General features: G+C 53.2%; 1 protein-coding gene across 1 annotated transcript in view; it reads right to left on the bottom strand.

Moving 5' to 3' along the window:
- Positions 1–2,484: 2,484 nt before the first annotated feature.
- RAP1GAP2 (RAP1 GTPase activating protein 2) overlaps positions 2,485–17,564 on the bottom strand; it is a 65,182-nt gene continuing 50,102 nt past the window's right edge. The window contains exons 10-26 of the mRNA XM_062012638.1: positions 17,042–17,120; positions 16,800–16,853; positions 15,784–15,867; positions 14,936–15,036; positions 14,178–14,307; positions 13,816–13,971; positions 13,093–13,164; positions 12,690–12,776; positions 12,287–12,421; positions 9,952–10,089; positions 9,510–9,628; positions 9,083–9,196; positions 8,424–8,541; positions 7,980–8,106; positions 6,654–6,730; positions 6,472–6,510; positions 2,485–5,931 (exon numbers count right to left, since the gene is read on the bottom strand). Coding sequence (XP_061868622.1) covers positions 6,502–6,510; positions 6,654–6,730; positions 7,980–8,106; positions 8,424–8,541; positions 9,083–9,196; positions 9,510–9,628; positions 9,952–10,089; positions 12,287–12,421; positions 12,690–12,776; positions 13,093–13,164; positions 13,816–13,971; positions 14,178–14,307; positions 14,936–15,036; positions 15,784–15,867; positions 16,800–16,853; positions 17,042–17,120 — 1,600 coding nt within the window. The 3' untranslated portion in view covers positions 2,485–5,931; positions 6,472–6,501. The remainder of the gene's footprint in view (positions 5,932–6,471; positions 6,511–6,653; positions 6,731–7,979; positions 8,107–8,423; positions 8,542–9,082; positions 9,197–9,509; positions 9,629–9,951; positions 10,090–12,286; positions 12,422–12,689; positions 12,777–13,092; positions 13,165–13,815; positions 13,972–14,177; positions 14,308–14,935; positions 15,037–15,783; positions 15,868–16,799; positions 16,854–17,041; positions 17,121–17,564) is intronic.

Raw genomic sequence — 17,564 nt, forward strand, 5'->3', positions numbered from 1 at the left:
AAGCTAACTTTGCAACACACTACAAGACAAAATGCTTCTATTAAAAAGCATATGTTCTCCCTTGTGCTGAGGATTATGCATACATTGCAGAAGCTAATAATGTCAAAACAGCTTCTCAAAAGCACAAATGTTTTCTATTTATACACTTCCATACCATCACCACTAGAAGCCCTAACAGCATTAACTTAAAGCTTTAGCAGAGCTATACCCACTAAGCCTTATCTTGGCTTTTCAGCAGACAGAGCACTATCATGGTGCTTGCATGGAAAGGGAGCTCTGCAGTTTGAGCTGCCCTGGTGCAGGTAGAGAGAAGTTCTGTGTGAAAAAACCAAAATAAGTTGGTCAGAAGAAGCAAACAAGGCTCTGGTTCCTATCTGCAGGCCATAAACCTGTGTTGCTTAACACACCCACACTCCCCGTGACCTGGTGTTATCTGATCAAGCTGTGGGGCTTTGACAGCAGCAGGAAGATGCTGAGGTGAGGCAGCCCCTGATATGGTGGCTATGCCAGTACAGGGAAGTGGCTCACAGCCCTGGCCCTGGGCAGCCTCCCCAGCAGGATCTTGGCAGTACCAGGGCCAGCAAAGCAGAACAAGGTCAAGGACATTGAAGGAGGCAGCCAGCAATAATTCTTGGCACTACACATTGCTGCAGGGAGCTGCAGAACCCATCACTGGCAACTGCAAGCCCATCTACATATTGAGCTTCTCAGTCTCCTGCTCCCCTGCGACCACGTCAGCCCTCGGAAAAATACAAAGCCAAAGGATTTAAACGAGTTACTTACTAGAGCAGGAGCACTTCACTGAGAGCATAGAGCCTCACCACACTCAAGCAGAGAAAATATGGCAGAAGCTTGCACAAGAAGCCAAAAAAGGGACAAACCCTTCCAAGTGGCCTCCTAACCCTGCTGCTGCCCAGCTGCCTTTTAGAGCCTCCCCAGCCAGTCAGCTGGGCCACTCAGCTGACTTGCAGCTGACTTCAATTGGCCACTCAAAGTGTTGGGATGATCCTTAGCACTTTCCAGTGTTAATTAAGCCACCCAGCTGACTTCAATTGGCCACCCAAGGCATCCAGGTCTCACATGGGCCCCTGTGCATGTTCCCTCAAAGCTTTCGGGTTTGCAATGACTTCCAAAGCAATGGTCAGTGTGGTGGGAAAGAAATGCTGCTTCATTCAACCTTCTGTTACAGAGAAGTTACGACATCTGTTATTCTGTCACATAAAATGAGAACAAAGTATAACATGGTATTGGCTCAGGGGCAGGAGAAAAGAGTGATAAAAACACCTCTTGGGCAGCATTAAACTGTGACCATCCTACTGCAGCTCCACATTGGTGTGGCTGCTCTGGGCCACCTCTGATGGCTCATCCCAAGTCTTTTCTTCTCCCTCTTTATGCAGGCCAGTCTAGCATTTCACTAATGAAAAAGCCATTAAAAGATAAATGTGCTTCTCCTGACTGATTGCAACAATCACAATAAGAAGTATGAATGAAAAATTCAAGAGAGGAGAAATATCTCCAGCACATTGACCCAATAAAGATTCATTAAGAGAAACTGAAGTTTTTAGGTCTTTTTTTCATTCTTCACCTGCCACTCCTGGGGAGGCCGTTGGCTCTAACAGACACAGTCCCATAGCTCAGCCTGGGCTCAAGGCAGGAGCTGCTGCAGCCGATGACACCCAGGATCCCTCTGAGCCCTCCTTAGGCACCAGGCACCCAAGCCAGGCTGCTGCACTGTGCAGGATGAACACGATGCTCCTCATGGAGGATTTTTTTACCTGGCAGAGGCAAGCATTTTATTCTCACAGGTGCAAGTTAATGGATTCATTCCCCTCATCACAAAAACGTGGAAAAAAATGACCACTGACTAATGGCTTCGTGCTTCATTCAGCCTGAGCCATGGGGAACATGGACCAGACAGGCTGCCTCTAGACAATAACAGCTTTTCTCTTAGTGTCCTGGGAGGAAGAGCTCTGGGAAACTAGGAGGATTTGAAGGGTCTGAGAAGCTGGCAAGAGAAAATCTGATTTCATAGTTAGCTCACGGAGACATCCAAAGGCAGCCAGGACTGATGGCCCAAGGTGAGCTATGCAGCTTTACAGGAGCTGAATTGTTGTGTTTCTTTTCTTTACCTTGTGTGGGCTGGCTGCTGACAGGGAACTGCTTACATTGAGCTCCACAAGGCACTAATTCCAGCCCAAAGGGAACAGGTCACATGATTAAAATCACTGTGCATCTGTAAAAGCCAGGTACCCCTCTGCTGATCCAGCCCCAGCTTCATCAGCATCAGCAGAGACATCCCACCTACATTCTCCTGCGCTCTGACACTCCCCCACTTCAGCCTGTGGCTGTGTGTGAGCCCCCCAGATTCACACCAGTAAGGGCTCAGCCCTTACACTGGCTCATAGACTGGGTTTTCACAGGGCTGTTCCCAAAGAGCTCAGCTGAAATTGGCGCTTCATGGGCATACACAACGTAGCACACATATGGACACAAAATATGTTATTTATTGTGAATTCTGCAAAGACACATTTAAGCAACAAAATATACATTTGTGAACCTTTAGTTTTATACATAACAAATACAATCTGCTACCATAGCAATAAATTAAATGTACATTATTTACAACAGACATAGGCCACCAGGAACTACAAAGCACCGCCTCTCTACATAAAAAATAAACTTTGTCAGATACATTTCCTCAAGATTTATTTTCACTCTATAAACTCTCTTCACATTCTAAAGATATAAATTCAGCATTTCCCTTTGCAGGATATACGCAGTGCTACATTCATTAAAACATAATGAAAGCATGCTCTGGGACTGGGGAATGGCAGACTCTGCCAGCTCTAGTGGGACAGAAGCTGGAACATCAGCGAAGCAACGTAAGTGTGCGGTGTGGTTCGTGGCAGTGCTCAGCACCCAAGACAGCAGAGAAACTTCAGCCCCACTTAGCAAGCCCGTGGATGCAGGGAGGTACCCTGGCCCCGTCACCTCCCATTCCTAAGGAGCCTCAACACTCTGGGGAGAAACTGAGTTTGTGCTTGGGATTCCCCCCTTTCGCTCAGCAAAAAAAAGCACTTTCACATTGTGCTTCAGGGTAATCCTGTGCTTGACTTTGTGGGACTTCAGAGGATGTGCCCTGATCCTCCCCAGCCACATCTGTGAGCCCCTTCTGTGCAAAGCTGCTCCCCAGTCTGGTAGAAGTTATTGTGCATGGCAACAGTGGGGATCAGAAAGGAAAATGCACTGCCCAGTCATTTAGTGTCAGTTAATATATTTATATATATATATGTATCTATATACACATATATATATAGAAATCACTTTTACATACGTGTGCCTATATAAATCACTTTCATGTGAGCGTATCTATCCGTAGGTGTCTGTCACTAATAAGCACAAAACATTTTGCAATATAAATACCGGAACATCTTCACCTGCTGCTGGAAGTGCAAATGCCTCCAAGGTTCAGCAGGTTCTGGTCAGTCCCTGGCACAGCTACAGGACGATTTGGGACAGTTTGGGGCTGAGGGGAGCGCACCACACACACACAGCTGTAGAGCAGCACAGGGAGGCAGAAACCAGGTGGGAACCTGGCCAGGGCAGGAGCTTTAAGAGTCCAGTTGCTGTTAAGGCTGTCATGGTATGTTATAGCAGCAGCCATGGGCCAGTGCTGTCAGATGCCACAGGGCACATGGGAGCCACTAGCAAACCCTGTGCCTCAGGTCCCAGCCCTGCAGCCATCCTGGCAACCTGTCACAGAGAAAGACGAGTCCAACACACTGCTGCTCTCCCTGAAGCTTCACACTCTCCTGCCTGTTAATTCCATTGGAATAACTCTGCAAATCAATCTGGGGCAAAAACAGATGTCACAGTTTCAAGCAAAAGCAAAACAGCTGACAGTGGCCACTGCACCTTCTGCTGAAAGATCTCACAGAGATCAACACCCACACAAACAACAACGTCCACAGAATCACCTGGATTCTCAGGGGACACAAACCACACACAGGCCCTCAACTCAAGTCCTCGCACCAGTCAGCATCTCCCTGTGCAGCGTAAGAAAAACAGGCCAGAAGCTTCTAAGGGGAAGAACTGGGGGTGGGTTTGAAAGTACTACAGAAACATTGTCAGACAGAAGTGCTGAACAGCAAAGTATGTGGAACCTGAGACATCAGGAGCTGGCAACAGACCTGCAGAGAAAATCTCCAGATTTAAACTAGTTAAGTGCAACTCACTGAAACCAGGAGGGAGTGTCCACACTGGTGGTTATTGGTATTTACTGGTGCACTTGGTGTCTGTGAAACGGTTCTCCACGTTTTTCTAGGATGTGTTTTCCAACCCCACTGGGGCTATGGCCCTTTCCAGCGGGTGGATGGCAGGCAGGAGCGGCAGCACCAGCATGAGCTGAGCACCGTGCCGGCAGTGCCACGCAGGGCTGCTGGGGCTGGCTTTGCTTGGGGCCGGGGCAGGTGATGGGCAGAGGGTGATGGACAATGGTTTGCTTGAACAAGCACTTGCCTCCCCACTGAGAGGTTCATCCCCCACAGTGGCTGCTGGGCTGTGCGACTTCCCTCCTGACAGCTGTCAGACACCTCTGTGCCCCTTGGAGCCCCGGCTGCACAAGGTGAACTTTGGCACTCAAAGTCTTGCTCTTATCAGGAATCACAAACTCAAAGAACCACTTTCACTTGAGACTGAGAACGTTACTTCACAGAGGTGGGGGGTTGGAAAGGTCACGGGCTGCAGTGAGGGGAGGGAGCATCTCTGCAGCATTGCAATCTGTCAGAAAACTGGCAAGGGAAATCCATGAGCAATGTGAAATTCAGGGACAGACTAGGAAACTTTGGACCAAGTTCCATAAAAGAGCAAAAGGATTTCTTGGCATGTTGAGAGAGGTATTTTTGGAAAAGGGCATTACAGGGAAGTCACCTTGCAGAATCCATAACCCTCGTCTTCCAAATAAACCACAGCACTTTCAAAAGCAGCAGGAAAGATTCTGCAGGGCTGGAGCAGCCCAGTGCCACCTGAATCACTGCAGTTTTACGCATTTGCTTGCCTGAGTGAATGCACTGAGCACCAGTGCTGCTGGATACTGGATACACTTCTGCTTTAGCTTTGGCTCAACTTTTCCAGATCTGTGCTCAGAGTTTCAGGCAAGGAAAAAGCAGAAGAGGATGTATTGGCCTTGGTTACCAGTTCTGCTCCCCAGTACCGGTTCACACACCTTCCTCTTGTGCCAGAAACTGAGTAAGTATGGGGTAAAAGGCTGCATATGCCCTAAAGGTTTTGGGATGTAGGTGGTGAGCTGGAGTTGAGGGGCAGTGGGAGGGTGGCTGCTGAGCTGCTGAAGCCCCCATCACACTGGGAAGAGCCACAGGGGAGAAACTTTGCTCCATTGTCTCCACACAGAGAAGAGCAACAGCAAATGCTGGGGTGAGGGAACTGCCCCGGGGCCAAGGGAACACGTAATTTTACCCTGGCCACCTTCTGAAAAACAAACAAAACCCCCCATCTCCCCACCCACAACTGCAAATAAAGCCTGGAGGGAACCAAACTGCACAAGGCTCCATCCTGCCTCCCCTCTGCCCAGGAGGAGCTGGAGGGTGAGGCGGAGAGGGATGGACGTGTGCATCCAGCAGCCACTCGCCGGGGCAGAGGCGGGTGCCCACGGGCAGCACAGCTCCGTGGCAGGGGCTGCAGCAGGGACTGCCCCACGCAAGCATGTCCCACGGCCAGACACGTGTCCCCACGGCGCAGGGCAGGCACGGGGCGTTTGCTGGAGAGGGGTCACCCCATGGGAAGGCGGTTGGGTCCCGTCGGGGCTGAGGCGGTGGAAAAGTGAGAGCTGAGGGTGCCTCGCTGCCCCCAGCCAGGGTGTGCGTGTTCCCATGGGATGTTGAAGAGCTTTCCCTTTGTTGAAACAAAAATTCTCTGCAAAAAGGATAACAGTGTCAGAGCCTGGAAGGAGAATCTTCTCACACCTGCAGCGACAGCTATGAAAGGCCAGTCCCCAGAGGGGAGCTGAAGCCGCAGCAGTGCCCAGACACACGCTGCCTGCCAGCCCCGTCCAGGACAGGGGGAACCCAGTGATGGCACCGGTGCACAGAGCAAAGCAAACTTCATCCTCTCTGCAGAGATGGGCACAAGTGCCTCACAAAGCATGACTGGGAAAAGAGGAAACGCACAGGGCTGTGGCCCGTTGTCCCCTGGGGTGAGTGGCAGACATACCAAAAGTGGACTCTGGGAGGGAGCAGGTGAAGCTGCACGGCGAGGCACAGGCCTGTCTGTCACTAACCAAGGCAGGTTTTCTCACTCAGTGATACCCTCATCTCGCAAAAGCGTTTAGGAGCCTCTAAGATAAACTATCGGTCACACCTCTAAAACTGAGCAGTGCTAATCATCATTCAGTTGGCTACACATGCTCAGCCACTGACAAGCCACTTTGCACGGCGCTATCCCGCCAACACTCACCTTTCACTAGTCCATGACATCTTCTTCCTGCTAGTGGCTCTAAATGAAGAACAGAACACAGGTTGGGTTGCAAAAGAGCCCCTGCAACACCCTTCCCCTGCGCCCCTGGCCCTTGTGCTGCAGCAGGCAGGGCAGGATGCGGCCCTGCAGCATCTCACCCAGCAAGAGCCACTGGCACCTACCGAGCTGGAGCTGCTGTGGCTGAGCTTGTCAAAACGGAACTTCAGGTTCGACCTTGGAGAGTTTCTGTTCTTTATATCTGCTGGAGGGAGGGGAAAAGTAAAGAAGAAAAACAATCATCCGTGAACAAAAATATTTGCTGAAGCTGTAATGCTGACTGTGCTCGACCAGCCTGGCAGCCAGGCACTGCAATAGCCTGCCACCAGTGCTACCAATATTTAGTCTATCTTGGCTGAATGTTTGGCAAAATATGTACATTAAATGTTTTTGATGGAACAAATTGAGGCTTAATTACATTTCACAGTCTTTCTACTGGAAATGCCACTGAAAAGGCTACAAGAAATGACTGATCCATATAATGCATGGGTGGATTTCCATGTTTTTGGCAGGAAAAATACAAAATAAACACTTTAAGCATTAGAAGGGGCTGGTTTACTAGTTCAGAAAATCACTGCTGAAATAAGGAGGGCTGCAGGGTGCTGAGATACCCAAAGCTGGTGAGTCGATGCTCTGCAGCTCGGCTCTGCCCCATGAGCTTCCCAACTGTGGAGCTGTGCCGGGTGGGTTTGGGCCACAGGCAGCTCCTGAGCTCACAACGTGTGTTCTCGGGCGGATAGCGGTGGGTGCTCTCAGGTGGATGGTGCTGAGTGCCCTCGGCAGGCGCTTGGCTGCACCAGGACCCCGGAGCCGCGGGACGTGTGGGTGAGGGGTTAACGCTGCAGCAGCGCCCGTCTCGCTGCGCTCTCACTGCTGCCCACACCCACAGAGAGACGTTCTGCCACTTCTACCCAGCTGAACTGCACCTCACTTTGCGTCTCAGCTGACTGCAACAGAGGGAGTCGGTGGCAAAGCGAGTGAGCAGCAGAGGTAATGGAGCAAAGACCAGGAGAAGCTGCTTGTTTATTAAATAATTAGTGAGTCATGGCTCCGTCCTTGGAGACAGTGAGTTTCCACGACTACTGCACATGCCCATCGGGAGAGAAGGGAGGAAACGAAGCCACAGCAAAAGCCACCTCTGTGCTCTAATTTAGAAGGGAAACCAAATCCCCACCGCAACACAGAAATGAAGCACGAGGCTGATGGGACTGGGGTTTCGGATGAGCAAGGGCTGACCTCGCATCCCACGGGACACCCATCCTGATAGGGCTTTGCCCAGTCACCATTAGCAGCCACCTGCAGCCTGGACAAGGCTAGGGAGGAGGCTCCTCCATCCCAGAGCTGCAGATCCCATCCTGACGTGCTGCAGGGCCTCAGCAGCTGCCAAGAGCTCCAGGAGCAACAGCAGCGCCAGTGCCCCCACCCAGTCCTCCTGCACCCCTGTAACTCACCTGTGGGGCTCCTGCTCATGATGACGGGGGTGGCCGTGGCCCCCACGCTCGGGCTCTCGCTGCTGGGCGAGGCACTGTACACAAACACATCCTGCTTGAACGGTGATGCTGTCGATGGCTGGCTTCCCTGCAGGGAGGGACAGGACAGGGCTTTCTCCTGTGCAGGCAGCTCTCCTTCCCCCTGCCACATCCCTGCTGACCCCAACCCGCTGGCGAGCTCATCCCTGTGGAGCAGCCTCCCGGCCCTGGTGTGCTGAGTGCTGCCTGGGGCACTCACAGCTCACTGAGCTGTCCCACCGGGCAGCCCAACCCTCTAAACATGGGCAAGGAGGAGGCAGCTGGGAGGGCCACGGGGCACTTCCCCGCACCGAGAGCACTGGGGGGAATGGGGGCCGTGGGAAGCTGAGGGGCGTGTGGGGCCATGGGGCGGGTCTGTTGCCTTACCACACTGTCATACTCCTCCAAGGTCTCGCTCTCCCCCGCTGTGCTGCTGAAGCTGCTGGTGCTCGAGGAGGAACGGGAGATGTTGGACCTCCCGTTCTCTTTCAGCTTAATGAACGGCCTGAGAGGCAAAACGAAACAGAGCCCGTGGCTGTCACTCAAAGCCATGGCCATGGGCACAGACCCTTCCCTGCACCCCTGGAGCAAAGCAGCTGCCGTGGGGACAAAGCTAGGAGGGTGCTTCTGGAAGTCACCATTCCCAAGAGCGTGGGGTAAATAAAGCAGCTGGTGGGTGCCACCAGCAGGAACCGCTGGGCCATGCTGACTCACGGGTGGCAGGGAGGGACGAGCATCATGGGCCTCCCCAGCTCCCACGCCCTGAGGGTTTGGGTAACTTCTGTCAAATACTGCTATTTGTCTTTTCCCTTTATTTTTAAAGACAGCTATTTTCAGGCCATAAAGCAGCTGTGCTCATGGATCACCAGAATCCTTTTTTTTTCCTCCTCTCTTAATATCAAACTTAGTACCAAAATATCTAAGATATATAATATATCAGTGCAAAACCCGGAGTTGGTTTTGTTTGACAAAGTTCTTGACGCTTTGTCAGCTACAGGGTGACTAGAGCCCTGATGGGAGGGAGGACAGGGCTCCTCTAGGCTCACCTGTCTTTGTTGGGGCAGATTTCAGGGGAGCTGGGGTTGGACGAGGTTTCAGATTTCATCTCTTGAGAAGAATGTCCCAAATCTGGTGTCTTCTGGGCTCCAGAAATACTGTCGCTGAGGGCACAAAGAGACAGGTTGCACGAGTTATATACAAGATACTTAAAAAAGATGGACAAATTGCACTCCCTAACACCAAATGCTAAGCTTAAGAGTAACATCTCTGGATACCACCACTTCAATTTAAAACACAGGGAAAAGATCCAAGACAGTTCCTCAAACAAGGCAAGAGCAGCTCCTGTTGCTGCCTTGCGTGGAAAGGGGAGGCTGTGCCCCAGGAAAGATCCCCAGCACCCACCAACAGCTTCTCTAAAGTTTAACACCCAAGAGATGTTTTTAACCTTAGTGACCAGGTCAATGTCAAACGTACCACCTTGTCCTGCTCTCTGCTTGGCTCTCGGAGCCCGTGTGCAGGCGAGGGAACAGCCCCGAGCGGCGCTTGATGGGGCTCCTGGACTGGTTCTTGGCGGCAGCTGCTGGAACAGGGGGCTGAAAGCACAGAACAGTCCAGGCTGGAAAGTGAAGCTCCTTCACAGAAGCTCTTAAGGCTAAATCCTATGAGGAATTATGCTGCCTGTAGTTCTCACACTGTGCATCTAACACCAGAATTACTTTCATACCCCTTTTGTACTTTGGGACTGCAAACCCCAGGAAGCACATCTCCAGCTCTTCCACAAACCCAACACAACTTCAGCAAAGTGCTCATAAAATCACGCTCTGCTCACGTGTCCTCACTCACACTCACTGCTCAGCGGGCTGCCAGACTGACAGAGCTGGGGAGGGCAGGCCAGGGGCCATCCGGCTGCACTCACCGAGAAGGTGGTCTTGGTCACCTCACTGCTGTTGTGCGCGATGCCCCCGCTCAGGCTGCCCGGGATGCCGCTGCTGTGGTGCTTCTTCTGGCTGCTGACCATCGTCTCCATGGAGTGGCTGCGCACCCGGATGGCTCTCTGCAGCCGAGGGACAGGGGACAGCAGGTCACCGCCACCCTGCAGGCTGCTGATCCCAAACCCCTCCCTCCCCAGCCCGAGGTCTCCCCATGTCCCCCGGGAAAGGACCAATGGCCGGAACAGTAGTGGGGCAAGCAGGAGACAAGGGCTGCTGCAACCTGTCTGGACTCAAACTGCTGCAAGCAGAGCTTTGCAGCCTGGAGGCAGAGACCTTCTGCAGATTCAAATGCTTGTCTGGGTGCTTAAACAGGACCTGAGCTATTCTTGGAGTTTTAGCTGTTGTCCCAAGCACTTGTAAATACGACCACGAGATATTTGAAAGTCTGGCACACGCTATGAAAAGCAGCAGTGAACTGCACCAGGTCTTAAAAAACTCTATACCCATATTTTAATTGCTGCAGTCACCACGGTAACGAGCCCAAACTGGACTGAGATGCCAACATGACAGTTACCAGGAACTTTCTCTCTGTAGCCCTTCCCTTTGAGTCACTGCTGCGCTGCCCGATGTGCCATGGCCACCTCTGCCCCAGCTCACGGTGAAGCGATTTTAGCAGAAACAAGCCATCAAGGGACAGATTTCTGGAGGTGCTCAACACTGCATCCATGCTGCATGAACACCAGTTTGCTGCTGACTCCAGAGGTTACTGAGTCACACCAGGGTATGGGGCGCTGCAGCCCCCAGCTCCCATCAACAGCAGCTGTGCTAATGACCACGGCCGCCCCGCACTGTCCCCTCCTGCCCACCAGGAACAAACAGCAAACAAAAGTCCATCAGACCTGATTTATTAGGGTCAGAAATCCATACAAAATTTGACATTGTTTGCAGATAAATTGCTCGTTTTGCCACCAGCAGCTCCAGTGGGTGCCCACAGAGCGCTGCAGGGCACCCTGACCCCCATCCCAGGCCAGCAGCAGGGACACCAGGGCTCAGACCCACCACAAACGATCCCCACGCTCCTCTGTGTGCCCAGGCCCCGTGTCTCACAGCTGAAGGTCTGAGGCACCAGGCACACACTGGACACAAGGCCTCGGCCCCTCCAGCCCCTTGATGCACCATCTCTCCTCTGGCCCTCAGCCCATGAGCGCACGGTGCAGGATGTAACCCAGCGCACAGCCCAGCAGTGCGGGCACCAGGCGCCCAGCCACGGGCAGCCCAGCCCCAGCCATGGGCCTCAACACCTGCCCCAGCGCTCCCTGCAATGCCAAGAGAGCACAGTCCACTTCCTCGTGCACAGAAAACAGGCAGGAAAGGGATCATTTAACACCATCGCCTCAGATCCTGAAGCAAATGCTGGGATGTATCTCAGTTCCTACATGTCTCCTTACCAAAGCAGGACACTCCTGAGCCTCCATCCCCATCATGGGCTCAGGAGCTGCCCACCCTCCTCTGCAGCCCACAGTGCAGGGGGAGGCAGCTCAGCCACCACTGCACAGGTCTCTGCACTACAGAGAAAACTATCAGGGAACTGCAGGAGTTGCTGTACAGCCAGGGGCAGGGCAGCCCCTCTGCCAAGGACTGCGCCAGCCATGGCCACACACCCCAGCACCCGTCCCTGCTGTGGATGCAGCTGAAAGGACCTTTTCCAGGCAGAGCCAAGGTGCCCAGAGCAGGAGGGCAGAGGCACGGGGCAGCTGACACGCTGAGGCACCGCAGCAGCGTCACGGCGGCTGGGCCGCACTGCCCAGGCTCAAGGGCTCTGCTGAACATCCTCCTGCAGGTGCAGCCAGATGCACACACACCAGCTCCCCCAGCTGCCCCCACCGCTGTGCACAGCAGCCTCCCCAGACATGTCTGGCAACGGCGCATCCCCCCGACACTCAGGTGCTGACCCCTCTTCCAGGGACGTCCCCACTGCCCAGCTTCTCACTGTCCCTACCTCCAACAGTTGCTCAGTGTAACCCTGATCCCTCCAGAGACAGGGCAAACACCAGAGCACGCTGGCTCTGGAAATGCAGCCTGGACAGTGCCATGTGCCAACACCACAAACATGCCAACCTGTGTTTGCTCCTGTGGGACCAGCCCAGGTGTCCACTGGCTGAACGGGCACTGGGAGCAGCGAGCTCACATCTCCCACTCCTCTCCTCTCAGATGATGCCTCTCATCGCCCAACATCACTCATCCACATCTTCCACTACAATGTGCTTTGCCAGCCCACCTGCTGCTTAGCTGTGCTGTTGGCAAGGGGCAGGGGTTTACCTTGAAAGACTCCAGAAAGCCTCCATGACCCCCATTCTCCAGCTTGTCCTCCTCAGGCCCCAGCCCCAGCATGGTCTGCGTGTGCCCATGGAGCTCATCGTGGAGGTTGTCCAACAAGGCCGCCCGCGTCCGGTCCTGGGGGAACAAGAAGGGGCTCAGCTGGGGTGCCAGGGGTGGGAGCAGCAGTGTCAACCCATGGGACAGACAAGTCATCCCCTCCTCCCCGAGGGCACCACTGGCCCCCATGGGACCCCACAGCCATCAAGCACACTGAGACATGTGCTGCTTCGGTCACTCATCCCTGCACAGGCTCAGCCAGGGAACACGGCTCTGTGGAGGAATGCCAAGAGCCCCCCATGCCCACCACAGTGCCCCAGGGCCAGGCAGGGCCAGGCAGCATTACCTCCAGCTTGGCAAACTTGTCAGACTTGCAGCAGGCGTTCTCGGCGTTGATAAGCTTGGTGAGGAGGAACTCCCGGAACTCAGGGCCCTAGAGGGGAGAGTGGAGCTGGAACACACCTACTCTTGTAAGACTAACGCATCCATACACAGTACCCTGTGGCCCCCTCCAGGTGTGGGGGCACTGGTGGGAAACCCCCCTAGGTTAAACCCTCCTGCACTGGCTGTCACACTGTGCAATGGTGCACAGCCTCCCACCCTGCCATGGACCCCACAGGCTTCACTATGAATCAAAATTAATGCACATCAATTCCAGAAGCCACATTTTCCCTCAGCAGGGAAAACATCTCAGATGCAAACATATGCTTTCAAATGGCTTGGAACATGCTGCTCGTCTCATCTCTCACCTTCCGGAACACCGGCGGGCTCGGCAGGGGCGGCCCGAAGGAGGGGACGTCTTCCCGGGCCGTGACCGACACCTGCAAAGCCACGGAGCCATTATTCCAGTGGGTGCAGCTGGGCAGCCCCACCACAGAGACATCCCTCTCCCAGGATGACTGGCGTGGGGTGGGTGATGCTCTCCCAGACCAGGTGCCCCTGTGTCAGTGAGCCACAGAGCATCCCCGAGCCCTGACCTCACCGGAGAAGCCGTTCCTCCCAGCCCTCATCAGCCACCACTCCCACTTTCACCAGAGGGTTAACCATGCACAGCTATTTACATTTATTTTCCATTAATTCTGCTTTCATTTGTGGCTCTGAGCAACATGCTTTCCATTTGAAAAATTCTGTCTGCCTGGATCTCTTCACAGCAAACACAGAGATGAGATGGTTTATGACACCTGGACTTGAGCGATGTATTAGGCGGGTTTGAGCTGCTCTGAGGCTCAATCAAATACTGAGCAGCATCAAAAATCTTTAGTAAGTAAGCATGGTATTGTGTATCTTATACACGTGGGCATGTCTACACACACACATGATGCAACAACGCACAGATAAACCGTGTGTGTGTGTACAGGTGCACGTTCCACTCCGGCCAGGTATGACACGGGGTGAGCACACGGGCAGGGCAGCCCCCCACAGCCGCCCCCGCACCCCGAGGAAACCAGCACGTGCAGATCACCTCCCCTCACCTTGTACGTGGCGTTATCTGCCTCGGGGTTTTCCACCTGCACGACAATGTAGGCATGCAAGAAGTTGGAGGCGATCATGTCTGGGACAAACGGCGTGTTCTCTTCTTGGAAGATAATTGCCACGATGTCATTGCCAATGTGCCTCTTCCTCTGGAGCTGAGCAGAAAGGGAAAACATTTGGTCAGCAAAGCCAGGCGGTTCTGCTCCCTGGGAAGCAGTCACCAGCTCCAGGCACACAGGGTGCTGCACCAGGAGCCCATGTGGTCGCTGCCACCGCCGCGGAGGACACGCCGCGCTGGGCTGGGCAGTGCCCATGCACCGCGGCTCAGGCGCTGCCATGCAGGGAACCTCATCTCTCTTACTTGTTGTGTGTCTCCTTCGGTAAAAGGCAGCTTTGTAGAGACATGAAACATTATCTCCCTGTCCCTGAACACCGTGTACACAGACTCTGCTCCCGTCTGCCCGTGGCTGACATCCAGACCTCCTCGAAACCTGGAGACGAAGGGAAAGGTGGGGAGAAACAAAGAATATTAATTGCAAGCTTAGCAGCGACTGCCAGCCGCTGTCAGGGACACAGTGATAGAACAAGTCAGCTCACTTAGCTTTATCTAGTGGTGAGAAAATGGGAAAGAACAGACTGTGAGTTGTGTGCTGTAACCGAGCATCACCAGCACCAGTCTGACTGTGCAGCACGGCAGTGCCGGGGGCCCACAGCCATGGGACCCGCGGTGTGTGTGCTGCTGCAGTGGGCTGCCTGTGCCACACAGCCCACAGCTCTCACCAGCCAGCCCACGTGGCCACTGCAGTGCCGGCCTGAATGTGCCCCAGCACTGGGCCAGGCACTTTTCCATACCAAGTGCCTTTCATCTATGGCTGAATATAGCCAGATTTTCTCACAACCTCAAAACTGCAGGAAAGGAAGTTTTTTTGCCTTGGCAGCTCCATTTTTTTCGGAAAACTCCCCCAGCTTTGAACAACAAGCCAAAGCTATATTTGCTTCTGCTCTGTACATTCCGCTCATGAGGGAGATGACTTCTGTTCTCACACTGCAGATATTTTTATATATGACATAGTCTCTTGTTAAATGTATTTGTAAAATCATTCCTTTTATTTAACTTACCCTTTGAAGTCCTGGAGCGTTATGGTGTCTCCAAGAAAACTTAAGAAGTTCTTGAAGGCAGCGCTCTCTTCATTATTGCCGAACAACTCCTCCTCTTGGGTCTACAAAACACAGGGTGCATCTTTGGACAGCCCCAGCCTTGCCCGTTCCCAGCAGCTCCCAGCTGGTGCCAACAGGCTCACCACCAGCACGGGCCATGGGCTGGTCACAGCCCACCCAGGCACCCAAAGGTAATGCTGCTGAGAGCGACTTCTGACCAACAGCAAGGACCTTGGGATAATGTTTGGGAAACACCAAAACACAAATGAACCCTCAGCTGGAAAATCCTTAGTCACCCCTTGTGTGCTATATTTCAAAACAATGAGACATTAATTACGGTCTTGTGTGAGTTACTCAATCCAAAATAAAATGCAATATGTAAAGATAATTAGAGTGCCTGTCAGAATAATCCCTGGTGAGTTACAAGACTCAGTTGCCTCCGTGCTCCCCATCCGGAGTCCCTCAGCTAATGACAGCATTTTCAGCTTGTCTCCATAGCCCACAGCCTGAACGGAACTGTTTCTCTGCCTGAACATACATCAGATGAAAATATCATGCCTGCTGAAACCCATTTTCACATCCACTTTTCCCTACAGCAGCTTGTGGGCTGATTTCCACACTGAATTTTTTTCAGTCACATCATTTTTCAATGAGTCAGGGAAACATCCAAGCAACAAGAACGGCACTATTAGTGAGGACACGCAGCAACACAGCGTGATGGACACGACAGAATTAACTGCAGGGCCAGGTTTGCACTTCTGAGACGCAGGCAGGATGTGCCCCAGCAGCACAGCACGGGCATGACTCACCTGCCTGAACTTCTGATAGATCACACCGAACTTGAACGTGTTGTTGACCTCATGCTCATCATAAGACACTATCATCTGGGACGCCTGCAGTGAAACAACACAGCTCTTTCATTTGGTGGTGCAAACGATGACACCCTTGCTGCTGCTGGGCAGGCAAGGCTTTGCTTGGTGCTTGCCATCACTCGCAGCTATGGTTCAGCTCTGCATGGCCAGCAGCAGCCCAGAGCCCCCCAGAGCCCCCACGGGCACAGCCACAGCCCAGCAGCACCAAGGCACCAGAAGGTGGGCAAGAGCCAAATTGTCACATAATTAGGCCAAAAGTTTTCAATGGTGGCCCTAATCTGCTTATCAGCATCCCTGCAGCCTCCATCACCAGCATTCTGCCTGGGCAGCAGGGGCTTCAGGTGGGCACAAGCTGGTACCCAGGCATAGGAGGGAGGTGAGAGGGCCACAACCTCTTAGAGGTTTTCTGGGGGAAGTTTAGGGCTTTTTGGTGCAAATAAGGGCAGTTCCTGCAGTGTCCCAGCTCTGCAGGACAGAGACAGGGACATTTATCCTCCCTAGCTGGGCATCAGCTGGTCTCAGACCTCCAGATCAGGGTTTGATAGCAACACCAATAACAACAGCAGGTGAATAAAATTGGTTTGACCTTGGCTACATGAAAGGGTGGTGAAACTGCCTTACAGCTTACTGCTGTGCCTGCCTCAGAGAAGGCTTGCCACAAAAAAAGCCCCTTGAAAATGATGTGTTTGCTTTGTAACTTCCTGGGAACGGGTCTCTACGGCAGCACCAGAGCACGCAGGAGAAGCGATCCCAGGGCGAGCGAGTGAGCCCAGAGGCATGCACAGCCTGCCACTGCTGCATGGCTCGTGGCTCTCACAAAGCCAGAGAGTTAGGCAGTACAGACATTCATGCTCTGGATCAAAGTCACTATTGAATCTTGGAGAAAAGGGAAGAATTAACCCTATTCGACCCTCTCTGCCAAATATGCAACAGACTTGGGTAAGTTTCCTCACCTTGGGGTACAGAACTGGGTTAAACTTCAGCCCAGAAGCATCATCACAGAAGGCCTGTGCAAAGGAGAAAGAGCAGTGAGCACCAGAGCAGACACCCCTGTCCCACCAAAACTGCACCACAAGGCTCTGGATGTCTTATGAAGGAGCCAGATCCAGCCTCCGACTGCAGGAGCCCAATGCCAACCAACACTGCAGCAGCCTGGGCTTTGCTGCAGGCATCCCAGCCCAGCTCAGCATTTTACCTTTGCAATCTGGGGGATACTGGGGAGCTTGCTAAATCCTGCAAGGGGAATCCTTTCATGCAACGTCTTCACTTTGGACCTAGCAAAGAAACAGCAAGGTGCAGATATCAGGGAGTGCCAGAGGCAGGGGCGGCAGCCGCAGCCCCCTCACCAGCCCCAGGGCCTGCACGCAGTGGTGCTCCAACGTTGGGCCCGGTTAGTACACAAAGGCTCGATTTTTCTTCTCATCTCTGCAGTTCTTAAAATATTCGTAGTTTGGAGGGAAATGACACAACTGTTCAGACGTGCTGCGTCCTGACAGCTTAGAGGGGGGTGGCGATAGGTGTGACTGGCATTATCCCGTGTCACGGGGAGGTTTATGCTCAGTTTCAGCAGGATGAGCAATGGATCAAAGTCTTGTGCTCATTATTAGGCAGCCCCAGCACAGAAACAGTAAAAGATGCTGCTGTTGCTGTTTCACATCCCACCCCGTGCCGCTCTGCGTGCAGCAGCCCGTGTGCTGCCAGCCCAGCTCCAACACTTC

The sequence above is a fragment of the Colius striatus genome, chromosome 20 (assembly GCF_028858725.1).
Source record: "Colius striatus isolate bColStr4 chromosome 20, bColStr4.1.hap1, whole genome shotgun sequence".
Classification (NCBI taxonomy): domain Eukaryota; kingdom Metazoa; phylum Chordata; class Aves; order Coliiformes; family Coliidae; genus Colius; species Colius striatus.